Source organism: Meles meles, chromosome 5 (assembly GCF_922984935.1).
Source record: "Meles meles chromosome 5, mMelMel3.1 paternal haplotype, whole genome shotgun sequence".
NCBI classification, from domain to species: domain Eukaryota; kingdom Metazoa; phylum Chordata; class Mammalia; order Carnivora; family Mustelidae; genus Meles; species Meles meles.
In genome coordinates this window covers 42,774,551-42,792,534 of record NC_060070.1, presented here as the reverse complement: position 1 = coordinate 42,792,534, position 17,984 = coordinate 42,774,551, and the positions used below count along the sequence as shown (strand labels likewise).

Genomic DNA, 17,984 nt, shown 5'->3' with positions numbered 1-17,984 from the left:
TAATGCTGTCTGCAAGAGACTCATTTTAGACCCCACACCTCCAGATTTAAAGTGAGGAGATGGAAAACTATTTATCATGCTAATGGACAACAAAAGAAAGCTGGGGAGGCAATCCTTATAACAGAAAAAATAGATTTTAAACCAAAGACAATAATAAGAGTATAATAAGAGAGATGAGGAAGGACACTTACTTAAAAGGTGTACCCAACAAGAAGATCTAACAATTTAAAATATCTATGCCCCTAACATGGGAGCAGTCAACTATATAAACCTATTAGTAACAAATTCAAAGAAACACATTGATAATAATACAATAATAGCAGGGGACTTTAACACCCCCCCCCCCCCAAGAAATGGACAGATTATCTAAGCAAAAGATCAACAAGGAAATAAAGTCTTTAAATGACACACTGGATTAGAAGGACTTCACAGATATTTCCAGAACTTTCCATCCCAAAGCAACAAAATATACATTCTTCTCTAGTGCACACGGAACAGTTTCCAGAATAGATCACATCCTGGGTTACAAATCAGGTCTCAACAGGAACGAAAAGATGGGGATCATTCCCTGCATATTTTAAGACCACAATGCTTTGAAATAGAACTCAATCACAAGAGGAAAGTTGGAAAGAACCCAAATACATGGAGGCTAAAGAGCATCCTACCAAAGAATGAATGGGTTAACCAGGAAATTAAAGAAGAATTTATAAAATTCATGGAAACAAATGAAAATGAAAACACAACTGTTCAAAATCTTTAGGATACAGCAAAGGCTGAGAGAATAGTAAATAGCAATACAACCCTTTCTCAAGAAACAAGAAAGTCTCAAATACACAACTTAACCCTATACTTAAAGGAGCCTGGAGAAAAAAAAACAGCAAATAAAGCCTAAACCCAGCAGAAGAAGAGAAATAATAAAGATCAGAGCAAAAATCAATGAACTAGAAACCAAAAGAACAGCAGAAGAGATCAATGAGACTAGGAGCTGGTTCTTTGAAAGAATTAATAAGATTGATAAACCACTGGCCAGGCTTACCGAAAAGAAAAGAAAAAGGATCTAAATTAATAAAATCATGAATGAAAGAGGAGAGATCACAACCAACGTCAAGTAAATATAAACAATTATAAGAACATATTATAAGCAACTATACACCAGCAAATTTGAAAATCTGGAGGAAATGGTTACATTCTTATAGAGGTATACACTACCAAAACTGAACCAGGAAGAAATAGAAAACCTGAACAGACCCATAACCAGTAAGGAGATTGAAGCAGTCATCAAAAATCTCCCAACAAACAAGAGCCCAGGGCCAGACGGCTTCCCAGGGGAATTCTACCAAACATTTAAAGAAGTATTTATACCTATACTCCTGAAACTGTTCCAAAAAATAGAAATGGAAGGAAAACTTCCAAACTCATTTTATGAGGCCAGCATTACCCTGATCCCAAAACCAGACAAAGACCCCATCAAAAAGGAGTATTACAGATCAATATCCCTGATGAACATGGATGCAAAAATTCTCACCAAAATACCAGCAAAGAGGATCCAACAGTACATTAAAAGGATTATTCACCACAACAAGTAGGATTTATTCCTGGGCTGCCAGGTTGGTTCAACATCGCAAATCAATCAATGTGATACAATATATTAATAAAAGAAAGAACAAGAACCATATGATATTCTCAATAGATGCAGAAAAAGCATCTGACAAAGTAAAGTATCCTTTCTTGATCAAAACTCTTAACAGTGTAGGGATAGAGGGTACATACCTCAATATCATAAAAGTCATCTCTGAAATACCCACAGCAAATATCATTCTCAATGGGGAAAAACGGATAGTTTTTCTCGTGAGGTCAGGAACATGACAGGGATGTCCACTCTCACCATTGCTGTTCAATGTAGTACTAGAAGTCCTAGCCTTATCAGTCAGACAATAAAAAGAAATAAAAGAAATCTGAATTGGTGAAGAAGAAGTCAAACTCTCACTCTTTGCAGATGACATGATACCTTATATGGAAAACCCAAAAGACTCCACCTCAACACTGATAGAACTCATAGAGGGATTCAGTAAAGTTGACATGATATAAAGTCAATGCACAGAAATCACCTGTGTTTCTATACACCAACAACTAGACAGAAGAAAGAGAAATTAAATAATCAATCCCATTTACAATTGCACCCAAAGGTATAAAATACTTAGGAATAAATCTAACCGAAGAGGCAAAGAATCTGTACTCAGAAAACTACAGAAATTGAGGAAGACACAAAGAAATGGAAAAACATTCCATGCTCATGGATTGGAAGAACAAATATTGTGAAAATGTCTACGCTACCTAGAGAAATCTACACATTTAATGCAATTTATTTCAGAACACCATCAACTTTTTTCATGGAAATGGAACAAACAATCCTAAAATTTGTTTGGAACCAGAAAAGACTCCAAATAGCCAGAGGAATATTGAAAAAGAAAACCAAAGCTGGTGGCATCACAATTCCAGACTTCAAGCTCTATTACAAAACTGTCATCATCAAGATAATAAGGTACTGAAACAAAAACAGACACATAATCAATGGAACAAAATGGAGAGCCCAGAAATGGACCCTCAAATCTATGGCCGATTAATCTTTGCCAAAGCAGGAAAGAATGTCCAATGGAAAAAAGACAGTCTCTTCAACAAATGGTGTTGGGAAAACCAGATAGTCACATGCAGAAGAATGAAACTGGACAGTTCCCTTAAACCACACACAAAAATAGACACAAAATGGATGAAAGACCTCAATGTGAGAAAGGAATCCATCAAAATCCTTGAGGAGAACACAGGCAGGAACCTCTTCCATCTCAGCCACAGCAACTTCTTCCTAGAAACATCGCCAAAGGCAAGGGAAGCAAGGGCAGAAAGGAACTATTGGGACTTCATCAAGATAAAAAGCTTTTGCACAGCAAAGGACACAGTCAACATAACCAAAAGACAACCAATGGAATGGGAGGAGATATTTGCAAATGGCCTTTCAGACAGAGGGCTAGTATCCAAAATCTGTAAGGAGCTTATCAAACTAAAAACCCAAAGAACAAAAATTCCAATCAAGAAAGGGGCAAAAGACATGAACAGACATTTCTAAAAAGTTGACATCCAAATGGCCAACAGACACATGAAAAAGTACTCAACATCACTTGGCATCAGGGAAATATAAATCAAAAGCACAGTGAGATACCACCTCACACTAGTCAGAATGGCTAAAATTAACAAGTCAGGAAACAATAGATGTTGGTGAGGATGCAGGAAAGGGGAACCCTCCTACACTACTGGTAGGAATGCAAGCTGCTGTAGCTCTGGAAACAGTATGGAAGGCCGCAAAAAAGTTGAAAACAGAGCTACCCTATGAACCAGCAATCACTCTACTGGGTATTTACACTAAAGATACAAATGTAGGGATCTGAAGGGGCACATGCACCCCAATGTTTATAGCAGTAGTGTCCAGAATAGCCAAACTACGGAAAGAGCCCAGATGTCTATCAGCAAATGAATGGATAAAGATGTGGTATGTGTTTACAATGAAATACTATGCAGCCATCAACAAGTGAAATCTTGCCATTCGCAACAATATGGATGGAACTAGAAGGTATTAGGCTAAGCAAAATAAGTAAATCAGGGAAAGACAATTATCACATGATCTCACTGATATGAGGAATTTGAGAAACAAGACAGAGGATCATAGAGGAAGGAAGGGGAAAATGAAACAAGATGGGATCAGGGAGGGAAACAAACCATAAGAGACTCTTAATCTCAGGAAACAAACTGAGGGTTGCTGGAGTGGAGAGGGGTGGAGGGATGGGGTGGCTGGGTGATAGACATTGGGGAGGGTTGTGCTATGGTGAGTGCTGTGAATTGTGTAAGACTGATGAATCACAGACCTGTACCCCGGAAACAAATGATATGTTATACATTAATTAAAAAAATAATAAAATAAAATAAAATAAATAAATTTTATTTTTATAAAGAAATAAAATAAAATAAAGAAATTTTAAAAAAAATGGTTGTAACGGAGTCATGCTATTCATTTATAGTATAGATATTTCTTGTCATGCTATAGCAAATTTCTGAATTCTTTTAACATTTGTCTAAATATCTATACCCATTTTGTGTTCTTATCCTTCTCTTTTGCATCTTTATAAAATGAAGCTGCTTTTTTAAAACACAACTTTAACAAGTCTCTAATAAAAAGAACCTCTAACCACCAAGTCAGTCAAACTTACTCCCGTTATGTTAAAGAGTAAGAATTCTCTTTCCTAAATATTTAAGTGAACAGTTTCCTATCTTATATAACAAAAAAAAATTCAACCAGTATGCTCTTAGGGAAATCAAAGCAGTTTCCATTTATTAAAGGTTATATATTAAAGGTTACATAGTATCATTAGTTTAGTGGGAGAAAGATGAACATAACAAGTACTGTTATTTCATGTCCAAAACAAGTCAGGTACAAAGCAAGGGAGGAAGTGAACCTTACTAATCTCAAGCATTTAAACTATGATTCTTTTATTGTTTTCCAATTAATTTATAAGTATTCTACTTAGGTAAGGATCAATATAGCATTTTCATAAGAATCACAAGAATTATGAAAGAACTTCAATAATTAATAAAGATAAGAAATCTTTTCACAGTTTATGAGAGAAACATTTTTCACACTTTCTCACAGTAACATCAAAAGGAAAAGGTCCCCTAAAATAAGGCACCTTTTTCTTTTCTTTTTTTTTTTTTAAGATTTTATTTATTTATTTGACAGAGACACACACAGTGGGAGAGGAAACATAAGCAGGGGTAGTGGGAGAGGGAGAAGCAGGCTTCCCACTGAGCTGGGAGCCCAATGTGGGGCTTGATTCCAGGAACCTGGGATCATGACCTGAGCCAAAGGCAGATGCTTAACCATCTGAACCACCCAGGCACCCTTACTGCACCTTCTTCCATTAAGTTGATTATCCAAGCATAAAGGGCTGGGTGATGGGCATTAAGGAGGGCACATGATGTGATAAGCACTGGGTGTTATACACAACTAATGAACCGTTGAACACTACAACAAAAACTTATGATGTACTATATACAGGCTAACAGAATTTAAATTTAAAAACAATTTTTAATAAATAAATAAATAAAGATAATGGGTTGACAAAGGATTGACCTATGTCACTGAGCTTGTTAGGAAAGTCCTGGATAAAGAAAATGTTATGTCAATAAATCAGGTGAGTGAAGGAGTAATTAACTTCATACATATACTTAAGATTATGTTTTTGAAACATATCTCACACACACACATACACACACATTGTTCCTGTCCCTAAATATATAATATAAGCCTCTCACTTTTTAGTTATTTCAGTTCTAATAAGGAAAAACAGGATTTTCCAAACCAATGGACAGAAAAAAATTGGGCTTTCCCAAAATGTTCCTGCAAAAACTTATTAGGATTCCTGACTATACTGCTGAATTAGGTGAACAAGATAGTGAGGTCTATGAAGAAATCCTTGCCAACTTGTGTTCTAGGGATATTAAAAATAGAAGAAAGCAAATGTATCTGAATTCTTGTCACTATTTAAGAAATTAGAAAAGTTTAAGAGGGTCCACAAGTTAAGATCCTGATGGTGAACTTTTGAGAGCATTTTGATTTAAATTAAATTAGTGGAGGTATTTAAAGAGGTGCTAAAGCTACAGTAACTAAAATAAGATTTTTTTAAATTAAAAAATGTCAATAATGTTACTAAACCTCCCAATAATAAATATCTTATATGTCTTATTCAGGCTCAGTCTACTCTGAAAAATCCTTGTTTTTCAAAGCATAAAAATACATGTCATGTATGCAGGTAAACTCACACCCCTCAAGTGGAACAAGAGAAAACTTATACAGCCAAGAAACAAATGTGAAGAAAAATCGGAGAACTAAACAAAAAACGAATACAAATTTCACAGGCCTGTCAGAAAACTTAACAAAAAGTTATAACAAAAAAGGGTGAACTCAAACTGTCCTTTTTATTAACTACTTTGAAGGTTCATAATATCATTCCATTTGAGAAATGGAATTTAGGGTTCAATCCTTAAGTACTATTACTATAAAAACAATTTTTGATAAAAGATTGAATGCTTTCCCTCTAAGATCATGAAAAAGGCATGGATGGTCTGATCTCACCATTTTTATTTAACTCTGTACTGCAGATTTTAGTCAATGGAGGGAAGCAAGAGAAAGCAATAAAAGGCATCCAGATCAGAAAGGAAAGGGAAACCTATCTTTATTAGCTGATGATGTAATCATTTCTGTAGAAAATCATATGAAATCTAAAAAAAAAAAAAAAATACTAGCACTAATAATTGAGTATAGTAAAATTGCAGGATTTAAAGTAAACACATAAAAACTGAATCTTTATATACTAGCAATGAATAATCAGAAATTGAAATAAAAATACTTTTATATCTAGAAAAATGTTTCTATAGTCAGTGTCAAAGAAATTACTGCCTATGTTTCTCTTAAGACTTATATGTCTTCAGGTGTCATATTTAGGTCTTTAATCCACTTTGAGTTTTTTTGGGTGTCTTGGGTAAGAAAGTAGTCCATTTCATTACTCTGCAATGTAGCTGTCTAGTACCATCTGCTGAAAGACTCTCTTTTCCCCACTGTATATTCTTGCCTCCTCTGTCATAGATTAACTGATCATGTAAGCACGGGTTTATTTCTGGGTTCTCTATTCTGCTGCACTGATCTATGTTGTCTACTTTTGTGCTAGTACTATCCTGTTTTGTTTTTTTTTTTTTAAAGATTTTATTTATTTATTTGACAGACAGAGATCAAAAGTAGGCAGAGAGGCAGGCAGAGAGAGAGAGGAGGAAGCAGGCTCCCCGGGGAGCAGAGAGCCCGACGTGGGGCTCGATCCCAGGAATCTGGGATCATGACCTGAGCCGAAGGCAGAGGCTTTAACCCACTGAGCCACCCAGGCGCCCCTATCCTGTTTTGATTACTACAGATTTGTAGTAGATCTTAAAATCTGAGATTGTGATACCTCCAGTTTTGTCTTCTTCTTCTAGATTGCTTTGGCTATTTGGGGTCTTCTGTGATCCATACATTCCATACTAGTATTTTTGTTCTGGTTCTACAAAAAATGCTGTCAGTATTTTGATAGGGACTACACCACAATAACAAGCTTATGCACAGCAAAGGAAACCATCAATAAAACAAAAAGGCAACCTACTATATGGGAAAAGATATTAGAAAATAATATACAAAATAAGGGGTTAATACCCAAAATATATAAAGAACTTCTATGATACCAAAAAAAAAAAAAAATCCAATTAAAAAATGGGCAGATGGGGGTGCTTGGGTGGCTCAGTGGGTTAAAACCTCTGCCTTCGGCTCAGGTCATGATCTCAGGGTCCTGGGATTGAGCCCCGCATCGGGCTTTCTGCTCAGTGGGGAGCCTGCTTCCTCCTCTCTCTCTGCCTGCCTCTCTGCCTGATTGTGATCTCTCTCTCTGTCAAATAAATAAATAAAATCTTAAAAAAAAAAAATGGGCAGATGCCCTGAATAGACATTTTTCCAAAGAACACATACAAATGGCTAAAAGACACATGAAAAGATGCTCAACATCACTCATTATCAGGGAAAGGCAAATCAAAACTACAATGAACTAACTATCACCTTACCCCTGTCAGAATGACTATGACTCAAAAAGATAAGAAATAACAAGTGTTGGTGAGGATGTAAAAAAAAGGGAACACTTTTGCACTGCTGGTGAAAATGTGAATTGATGTAGCCCCAATGGATAACAGTATGGAAGTTCCTCAAAAATTTAAAGATAGTATTGCCATATGATCCAATAATTCCACTACCAGGTATCTACCCAAAGAAAACAAAAATACTCACTCAAAAGGATATATGCACTCCTATGTTTATTTCAGCATTATTTACAATAGCCGAGATATGAAAGGAACCTAAGTGCCCATCAACAGATGAACGGATAAAGAAAATGTGATACACACACACTCACATACACAAACTGGAATATTACTCAGCTATAAAATGAATGAGGTCTTGCCATCTGCAACAACATGGGTGCACCTAGAGGGCATTATGCTAAGTGAAATAAGTCAGAGAAAGACAAATAGCATTATGATTTCATTCATATCTGGAATTTAAGAAACAAATGAATAAAAAAAAGAAACAGGGGCGCCTGAGTGGCTCAGTGGGTTAAGCCTCTGTCTTCAGCTCAGGTCATGATCTCAGGGTCCTGGGATTGAGCCCCACATCAGGCTCTCTGCTTGGCGGGGAGCCTGCCTCCCCCTCTTTCTCTGCCTACTTGTGATTTCTGTCTGTCAAATAAATGAATAAAATCTTTAAAAAAAACAAACAAACAAAAGACCCAGACTCTTAAATCCAGAGAACTGGTGGTTGCCAGAGGGGAAGTGGGCTAGCAGAAGAATGAGTGAAATAGATAAAGGGGACTAAGAGTACACTTATCTTGATAAGCACTGAGTTATGTATAGCAAAGGAGAATCATTATATTGTACACCTGAAAGTAATATACTATTGTATGTTAATTATACTTCACTTAAAACTTTTCCCTATATTTATTAATATAGAAATTACACAAAAGTCTTTATAAAAATGTTAAAAAATATTTTTATGACATTACAAGTATAAAATACTTATACACAAATCTATTAAAAATGTACAAGGCCAATACACTGAGTGAAAATATTATTGAGAGCTATTAAAAATCTAAACAAATTGAAAAAATATGGTCTTCATGAATTGAAATATTCAATATTGTTAAGATGCCACTTCTCTTCAAATTGTTCTATATTTAACATAAGCCAAGTCAAAATTCCAGTGGCATTTTTAGAGAAATTGACAAGATGTTTCTAAAATGTGTATGAAAATTAAAGGAACCTAATTAGCCAAAACAACTTCGAAAAAGAACAAAGTTTGAGGATTTATCTCATCTGTCTCCATGACTTATTATTAAGACACAATAATCAAGATATTGTGGTACTGGTGGAGGGATAGACACAGATAAATGGAAAAGAATAAAGAGTCCAGAAATAGATTCACATACATATAGTCATTGATTTTCAACAAAGATGCGAAGGCAATTCAAGGGTGGAAAGGAGAGCTTTTAAAAAATGGTTTTAGTGCTTGCTTCAGCAACACAGATACTAACAAGGACAACGTGCAATTAAAAAAATAAATAACAATAAAAATGGTTTTACAACAAGTAGATATCCATGTGCCAAAAAAGCAGGGGGCTCAGCATTCCTCTATGTCTTGAATTTTGAATCATATTCAAAAATTAACTCATAAATATTAAACCAAAATGTTAAACCTAAAACTATAAAGATTCTACACACAAAAGAGAAAAATCTCTGTGACTTTGGTTAGGCAAACATTTCTTAGATCAATACCAAAGGCATGAGGCAAGGGAAAAAACTAATAAACTAAACATTAGCATTAACAAGTTCTGTTCTTTGAGAACCCTGCTAAGACAAGGAAAAGAGAAGCCATTGCTGGGGGGGGGGGGGGGGAATAGGTGCAAATCACGTATGTGATAAAGGATTTAACATCCAGAAGATATAAGAATGCTCACAACTCGAGTAAAAACACGAAAACTTAATTCAAAAAAAGGCAAGATTCGAACACACACCACTAGAGATGTACAGATGAAAAATAAGCACATGAGACGATGCTCAACATTTTTAGGCATAACAGAAATGCAAACTAAAACTGCAGTGAAATACCACTATGTACCCATAAGAATGACTAAACTTAAAAAAAAGATGGGCTATACCAGGATATGGAGGAACTAGCACTGTCACACCCTACTGGTGGGAAAATAGTTTGGTTGTTTCTTAAAAAGTTAAACATACAACTGCAATTTAACCCAGCCATTGCCAATTTAGGTATTTACCCAAGAGAAACTAAAGGATATATCCCTGCAGAGACTTGTATACAAGTGTTCATAGTAGCCAGAAAGCAGAAACAACCGAAATGTCCCTCAACAGGTGAAAAGATAAAGAAGCTATGCTCTAACACAATGGAGTACTACTCAGCATTAAAAACGATGAATTATTGGTAAGTGCAACAACATGGATGAATCTCAAAATAATTATGCTGTATTAAAGAGGCTGAGAGAGGGAGAGGGAGAGAGAGACAGGACAAATACTGTATAATTCCATTTATATGAAATTCTAGAAAATGCAAATTAATCTATGATGACACAAATCAGATTAGTGGTCCCCTGGGGACTGAAAGGGTAAAAAGGGCAGGAGTGAGGAATTTCAAAGAGGCACAAGAAAACTTCCGGAGGTAATGAATATGTTTACTATGCTGATTGTAGTGATGGTTTCACAAGTCGAAGCATATCAAAATTTATCAAACTGTACACATTAAATAGTGCTTTGGTCAAATTCAACTCATTACTATGGGCAAGAATATTAAAATAATCAATTCTTGGGCACCTGGGTGGGTCAGTCGTTTAAGTGTCTGCCATCAGCTCAGGTCATGATCCCAGAGTCCTGGGATGGAGTCCTGCATTAGGCAGCCTGCTCAGCGGGGAGCCAGCTTCTCGCTTCTCCCTGTGCCTCTCCTGCCTGCTGTGTTCTCTCTCTTGCTTGTTCTTGCTCTCTCTCAAATAAATAAAATCTTAAAATACTAAATAAACTAATTAAATAATCCTCTGAAAAACTGAATTACTTGTTCAAGAGGGATATGCAAAAGCAAATGAAATCAGTAATTCACATTCATAATATTTTTGATATATTGATGGTTATTTGCAGGTTTTTGATGGGTTCTGGACAAGGGAACTACATCTAAGAAAAATATACTGGAAAATGAACAATCATACCTTGATTTGTGCAAAGGGTCTTTCATAACCTCCAACATAGAGCAGACCAACATTCTGAGGAAGTAACCTACAAAACAAAACAAAAACATATTATTTTGAAAACACTTTTCCTTATATAAGAAGCTCGTATAATCACCATAATTTGTATACCAAATAGATACTGTGAAAAAGCTATCTTTGCAGTTATTCTTGTCTTTTGCTCTATGAGATAGCTGAGGAATAATCCTTTTTTTAACTAATTTGGAAATAGGTTGTCACAGGAGGGTACTTCTCTTTTTTGTTTGTTTTTTATTCAAGTATAATTAACATACAGTGTTACATTAGTTTCCAGTATACAATATAATGATTCAAGAAAAATTCTTACACTTCAGAAAATAGTAGTAAATGCTGAGAATGGAAACTTAGATGTAGAATAGTCTAACATATTAGTAATTCTGGCAAAATTACTACATAGTTTCTCTGGGAAAAACCTAAAGAAGTAATGCATGTATTTAAAAATCTGTAAGGATTAAATTGAAGAAACACTCATTGTACACCTATACTACATATTATAGGAGATAACACAAACCTAAATAACTCAGTCCCAAAAATATAAAGGAAAACCAGACACATAAATAAATAATGCTACCAAAAGGCGGTCTCTGATAAGGGCAATATATATGTATTTGCCACTGCAAAATAGTGGAGTACAAGGTACTTGCTATCAAGGGAGCTAGAAAAAGTTCAAATAGGTGAGATTTGGTTCAGTCTTAAAGGGTGGGTAAGGCAAAGGGAGAAATTTAAACAGGTCATGAAAACGTAGAAGATCTGAGACAAAAAGCAGACAAGTATGGCTAGAGTGAGGGATAATTTAGTTGAAGATGAAAACCCAAAGGAAGTTTGGAATAAACTACAAAGAATGTCAAATGCCATATCTTTACTTTATAAGCAATATGAAGTCATATTTCTGTAAGATGTACTTAGTTCTTATTAAAAAAATACACATGAAAATAAAAAGCAAACCATGCAGAGCGTTAAAAAAAATGATAAGTTACCTTCTAGGAATCATCCTTCCCTTCTTATTTCCACTTAAAAGACATCTATCATTCCTGACTGCATGAAACAACGTGAATGAAGAAACACCATCATTTGAACTGTGCTTGTGGAGCGAATAGTGGTACAGGGTATGATTATCTCATTTTTCTTTTATCAGAGATCTTTTCTCAATGGACACTAACTCCCTTCTTAACCTTAGTGTACATAAAGAATATGAAAAAACTTTGCCTATACTCCTTGCCTACAGGAACCAGGCCAAAACACATCTCCTCAGAGTCTACGTAATGAAAATTAATAGCATTTTACAGCAGGTAAAAAAATGATCTCAAGGATGACTGTATAATTCTATTGCATGAATCTGAAAATGAAACACTGAGTAGTATTTAAAGTGAACAAAAGACTATAAACTCAAAACAATCCTATGGAAATTTCTCAGGATACATATTGGTCTAATCATAAAAAATCAGAACACAAGATTATCACAACCATCCGTTTAAATTTATAGTTAGTGACTTCAAAAATTCCACTTCAATAATTCCAGGATATGAATTTCTTCATATTTTAACTTCTTTGAAAACTGGATGCCTCTGATATTCTATGGTATCCTATAATCACTGTTTCCATTGACTCAGTCTAGGAAGACTAAGAAAGCACACTCTCAAAGGACCTTAGATTTTATGAAATAAGGTAGATAGACATTCAATCTCCCAGGAACATTCTCTGCTCCTCGACATTCTTTAAACGCTCATAAAGCATTAAAGACTACTGAAAGAATGTTAATAGCTGATGAATGCAATCTTGATCAAACCAAGTTAGCAAAAAGCTACTTAATTTTGGAATATAAGTGATACTTGCAGTAATTCATTTTAGCATGTTGTTGAAGGTCATCAACAGGACCAAAGGCATTTGTTCACCGAATGTAAGTAGAAAGCATAGGCAATTTCTCTAAACCTCAACTGTGAAATGGAGAATTTCTTAGTCATCAATTAACATGTAAGAAATTAAATCTCAAAAATCATTGCCAGTACCACAATTTAATGTTAGTTATATATAGCAGTGGTAATTTATTTCCTATATAACAAATGTTCACAAAAACCTTAATAAACCCCCTTCAGAAGTAAGAATAGTCACTGTTCATACAAATAAAGATGCTAGAGAAAGAAGAGAATAAAAACTGGCTGACATTTAAAAATCAATATGCTTCTAATTACTATGCATATGCATTTCAGGAAGCTCGCCAATATACCATTTAGTGTGCCCCTCTTCCTCCAACTTGCCTATCTAACAGCTACCTTTCCTTAAACAAGAAATTTCTTTAATATATCAATTATCTAGCATATACATGTTTCATTTTTTAAATACTGTTCTCTCTCATTCATACACCTATTATTACTTACCACACATTATATTACCACCATCAACTGAGTGGGTTTTAATATGTACCATAATCTAAATGCCAGCTATGCACAAAATAATTAACACTCTGAAAACACTTTTAAGATGGGACATTTCTTTAACCATTTTTACATTTCAAAAAATTATTTTACCAAATTGTATACATAATTGTTGTCAAATAATAGACCATTTTATGGTGACAGGGTACTTGCATATAATAAAGCAATCACACATTTTAAATCCCCAGAGTAGGGCGTTAATTCAGCACTGATAAGTGCATTCATATGTATATGTTAAAATAGAAAACCTGACTCATTTAGTACTAGATAATTGCTTTGCCCTTAAGTTACATGAACATTAACATAACCTTTATACAAATGCTAGCAACTCCTAAAGTATTTGCTTGTAACTAAATACTTCTGTGATGTGGCTATCAAAGAGGGAAATAGCAGGGGCACCTGGGTAGCTGGGTTGGTCAAACATCTGACTCTTGATCTCAGGGTCATGAATTCAATCCCCAGTTAGGCTCCAGGCTGAGGACAGAGCCTACTTAAGGGGAAAAAAAAAGAGGAAAGTAGCAATAAGACAGCAATCAGCAGTAAGAGAGCAATAAGGCATGTGGGCAGGAGAATCAGGGATGGACCTATTAAGAGTTTTTGAAAAGGTAAACACAGGTAAGACTAATGTTCATTTTGCTTCAAATTCCCAAATATAATATTAACAAATACCTATCCTGGAAAGAGTGCCATAAAGTTATTTCCAGAAAAGTTGCTCACATAAAGGAAAAATAAAACTTGTCAGATAATAAAATGAACATTATTTAAAAGGACCTCATTCACCATAATCTAATGATATATCAGATATTTTAAAAAGTTTTAAAAGGAAACTGAGTCTATAATTGCTTCAAATCAAAAATTTTAAAAAGGAAAGGGAATCTTTTTAAAATAAAAATAAGCTAAATAACTCAAAATTAACTACTTGGTCTATAGCCCATAATTACAACACTTGCTAAGAGATATGTCTTTCAACTGCAATAAAATATCCTGGGGAAAAAAGCACAGCTTATTTGTTTATTTGTTTTTAAGACAGAGAGCATGAACATCCAAGCAGAGCAGTTGGGGGGGGGGGGGACGCAGAAGGAGAGGGAGAGAAAGGATCTTAAGCAGGCTTCAAGCCCAGTATAGATCATGACCTGAGTCGAAGTCAGGAGTCAGTTGCTTAACAGACTTTGCTACCCCGGTGCCCCAAAATTTACAGTTATCTTTAAAGATGATTTACATAAAATCCTACTTCTCAGAGAAACTGCATCTGATATATCAACTACTAGGGAAAATGAGAATGCAAACACAAGAATTTAGTTAGAAGTCAAGAACATAAAAATTACCAGAAAATCTCCATGTTTAAAATGATAGAAATACATCAGTAAATAACTTATAGGACAGAAAGGACATCCCAAAGGAAAGTATCAAATATTTTTAACTAGATAACAAAATAACAATATATCAAAACTTGTAAGATATAGCTAAATCCAACTTAGGCAAAAACTTATAACCTAAACTGTATATGTCAAAAAAGAAATGCTGAAAATCAGTGAGTTAGCAACCACCTCAAGAAATTAGAAAAATACCACTAAATTAAACCCAAAGAAAATAGAACAAAATAAGCTGAAATTCATGAATAGAAAATATATACTAGATAGGACTGAAAGATTAAAAATCGTTTCTTCTAAAAGAATAATTAAATTGATAAATCCCTAATGAGACTGACAAATAAAAGATAAAGCACAAATAGTATCAGGAATAACACAGAGAACACAGCCTACATATACTAAAAAAATAAGAGGATATCATAAACCCCCTTACACCAACAAGTTTGAAAACTGAGACTAGAAAAACTTCCAGAAAAATATAGTGAACTAAAACTGACCTAAGAAAAAACAGAGTATCTTACTTGTCCTACTATTAAAAATTTTTTTTTAAATTTATTTATTTGAGAGAGAGAGAACATGAGAGAAGAGAGTCAGTGGGAGAAGCAGACTCTCTGCTGAGCAGGAAGCCCAATGTGGGACTTGATCCCAGGACTCCAGGATCATGACCTGAGCCGAAGGCAGTCACCCAACCAACTGAGCCATCCAGGCGCCCCCTACTGTAAAAATTTTTAACGATCTCCCCAAAGAAAGCAAAAGGTCTAGATGGATTCTTCAGCAAATTTTACCAAACATTTAAGAGAAAATTAATTGTAATCATATACAAATTTTTCCAGAAAATAGAAGGAATATTTGTATTTTAACAAGTCAGCATAACTCTGACACTCAGATATGAAAAAGGAATGTTGATAAAGAAAGAATGAAAAGACAAGCAAGAGACCAGGGAAAATGTTTGCAAGAGGACTTTTACTCAAAATATTAAAGAACTTTTAAAATCTCAACAATAAGAAAATAAGCAACCTAATTAAAAAATGGCCAAAGACCTAAACAGACATCTCGCTAAGGATATATATGGCAAGTAAGCATAAAAAAAGATGCTCAACATCACAAGTCACTAGGGAAATGAATATTCAAATGAGATACCACTATACACCTATCAGAATGACCAAATCCAAAACACTGATACCAAAGAATGTTAGTGAGAATGTGGAGCAACAAGAACTGTCATTCATTACTGGTAGAAATATAAAATGTAGAAGAAGAGTTTGGCAGTTTCTTATAAAACTAAACATATTCTTACCATATGATCCAGCATCACACTCCTTGGTATTTACCCAAATGAGTGAAAAACTCAAGGTCTACCAAGAAAACCTAAGAGCTAGGTAATAATAACAGAAGAAACTATGTGCTGAAAGAGAGGGGATGGGATATATGGGAACTCTCTATTTTCTGCCCAAATATCTGGAAACCTAAAACAGTTCTAAAAAAATAAATAAATAAAAGTTTATTTTCTTTAAAAAGTGCTATGTTGAGGGGCACCTGGGTGGCTCAGTGGTTAAGCCTCTGCCTTCAGCTCGGGTCATGGTCTCAGGGTCCTGGGATCGAGCCCCACATCAGGCTCTCTGCTCAGCAAGGAGCCTGCTTCCCCCTCTCTCTCTGTCTGCCTCTCTGCCTACTTGTGATCTCTGTCTGTCAAATAAATAAATTCTAAAAAAAAAAAAAAATGCTATGTTGATAGTACAAAAAAGGAACTATATAGGTCAACTTCTCTCATGAACAAAAATGCAAAAAGGAGGAAGTGAGGAAGGGAAGCCCTAAATAAATGAAATGAGAGAATGTATCATGTTCATGGATAGGAAATCTCAATGTTGAATATCCTTAATGCAATGTTAATAATACTGACAGATTCTGAGAAACTTAATAAACTCATTATAAAATATACATGGGAAAGCAAAAGAACAAAAATATCAAAGATTCTCTCCTAAAGAAGAACACAGTGAGGAGACTGAATCCATTAGCTACCACAACTTCCTCTTATTCTTAGAAAGCTACAGCATTAAAGAAAATGTGGTATTAGCATGGAACAGGCAAAAACACCAGTGGAATATAACAGAGAATCTAGAAACAGACCTACACATAAACAAACACTTGATTTACTAAAGGTGGCACTCGGGATGGTGGAAAAAACCTTCCATGTGTTAGAAGGGAAACAAACCTGAGTAAATTCCTCTTTAATTTTAATGTCACAAAAAATATTAGTAAATCATATTATATAAAAATTTCAACAAACCATCAGGGCAAAAGTAGTATAAATAAAGTCAAAAGATACCTGACAAACTGTGAGAAAACATTTACATTTGCAGTATACACTACAAAGAAACCAATAAAAAAAACTCAAAAACTGAAAGGGAAAAGGGCCCCAAACCTGTTGGAACAATGAGAACAAGACATAAAAAGGCAATACACACACACACACACACACACACACACACAAAAGGACATTAAGAATATACAAAAATATTCCAACTTTCTTGTAATTAGAGAAATACATATTAAAATAGCACTGAGATACCATTTCCAACCTATCAGACCGGCAAAAATTGAAACATATGGAGAATGTATTCTGTTGGCTAGCCTGGGGGAAACAAAAGTTCTCATATACTGTTGTTGAAAAAGCAAACTAGGACAGTGGTCATGGAGGGAAACTTGACAATATCTAACAAAACCACATATGCACCTAGCTTTTGATCCAATAATCTCTCTTCTAACAATATGCCTTGAAAATACACCTCCAAAAATGCAGAAATACACATGTACAAGGCTATTCACTGCACACTACTGGTATGCAAAATATTGGAACAACCTAAGTACCCAGCAGAGTAGGTAAATAAGTTACAGTAAATCCACACAATGGAGGAACATGTACTGTAAAAAGTAATGAGGAAGATCTCTAATTACTGATAGGAAGCAATTTCTAAGATAGGCTTACTGTTAAGTAAAAAGGGATATACAGTATGTTATTCTTTTTGTTTTAAGACTTTATTTGAGAGAGAAAGTGTGCAAGTGGGGAGAGGGGCAAAGGGAGAGAAAAAGGGAAAGAAGCAGACTGCACAGAGCACAGAGCCTGACATGGGGCTGGATCTCAGGATTCTGAGATCAAGACCTGAGTTGAAATCAAGAATTGGACACTTACCTGAGCCACCCAGGTGCCTCTATAGTATGTTATTCTCAGTGTAAAAAAGAAAAAG

The 17,984-nt window shown here is 34.9% G+C and overlaps 1 protein-coding gene across 1 annotated transcript in view; it reads right to left on the bottom strand.

Moving 5' to 3' along the window:
- RNGTT (RNA guanylyltransferase and 5'-phosphatase) overlaps window positions 1-17,984 on the bottom strand; it is a 319,479-nt gene that overhangs the window by 51,363 nt on the left and 250,132 nt on the right. The window contains exon 14 of the mRNA XM_046006576.1: window positions 10,881-10,947. Within this exon, the coding sequence (XP_045862532.1) occupies window positions 10,881-10,947 (67 nt within the window). The remainder of the gene's footprint in view (window positions 1-10,880; window positions 10,948-17,984) is intronic.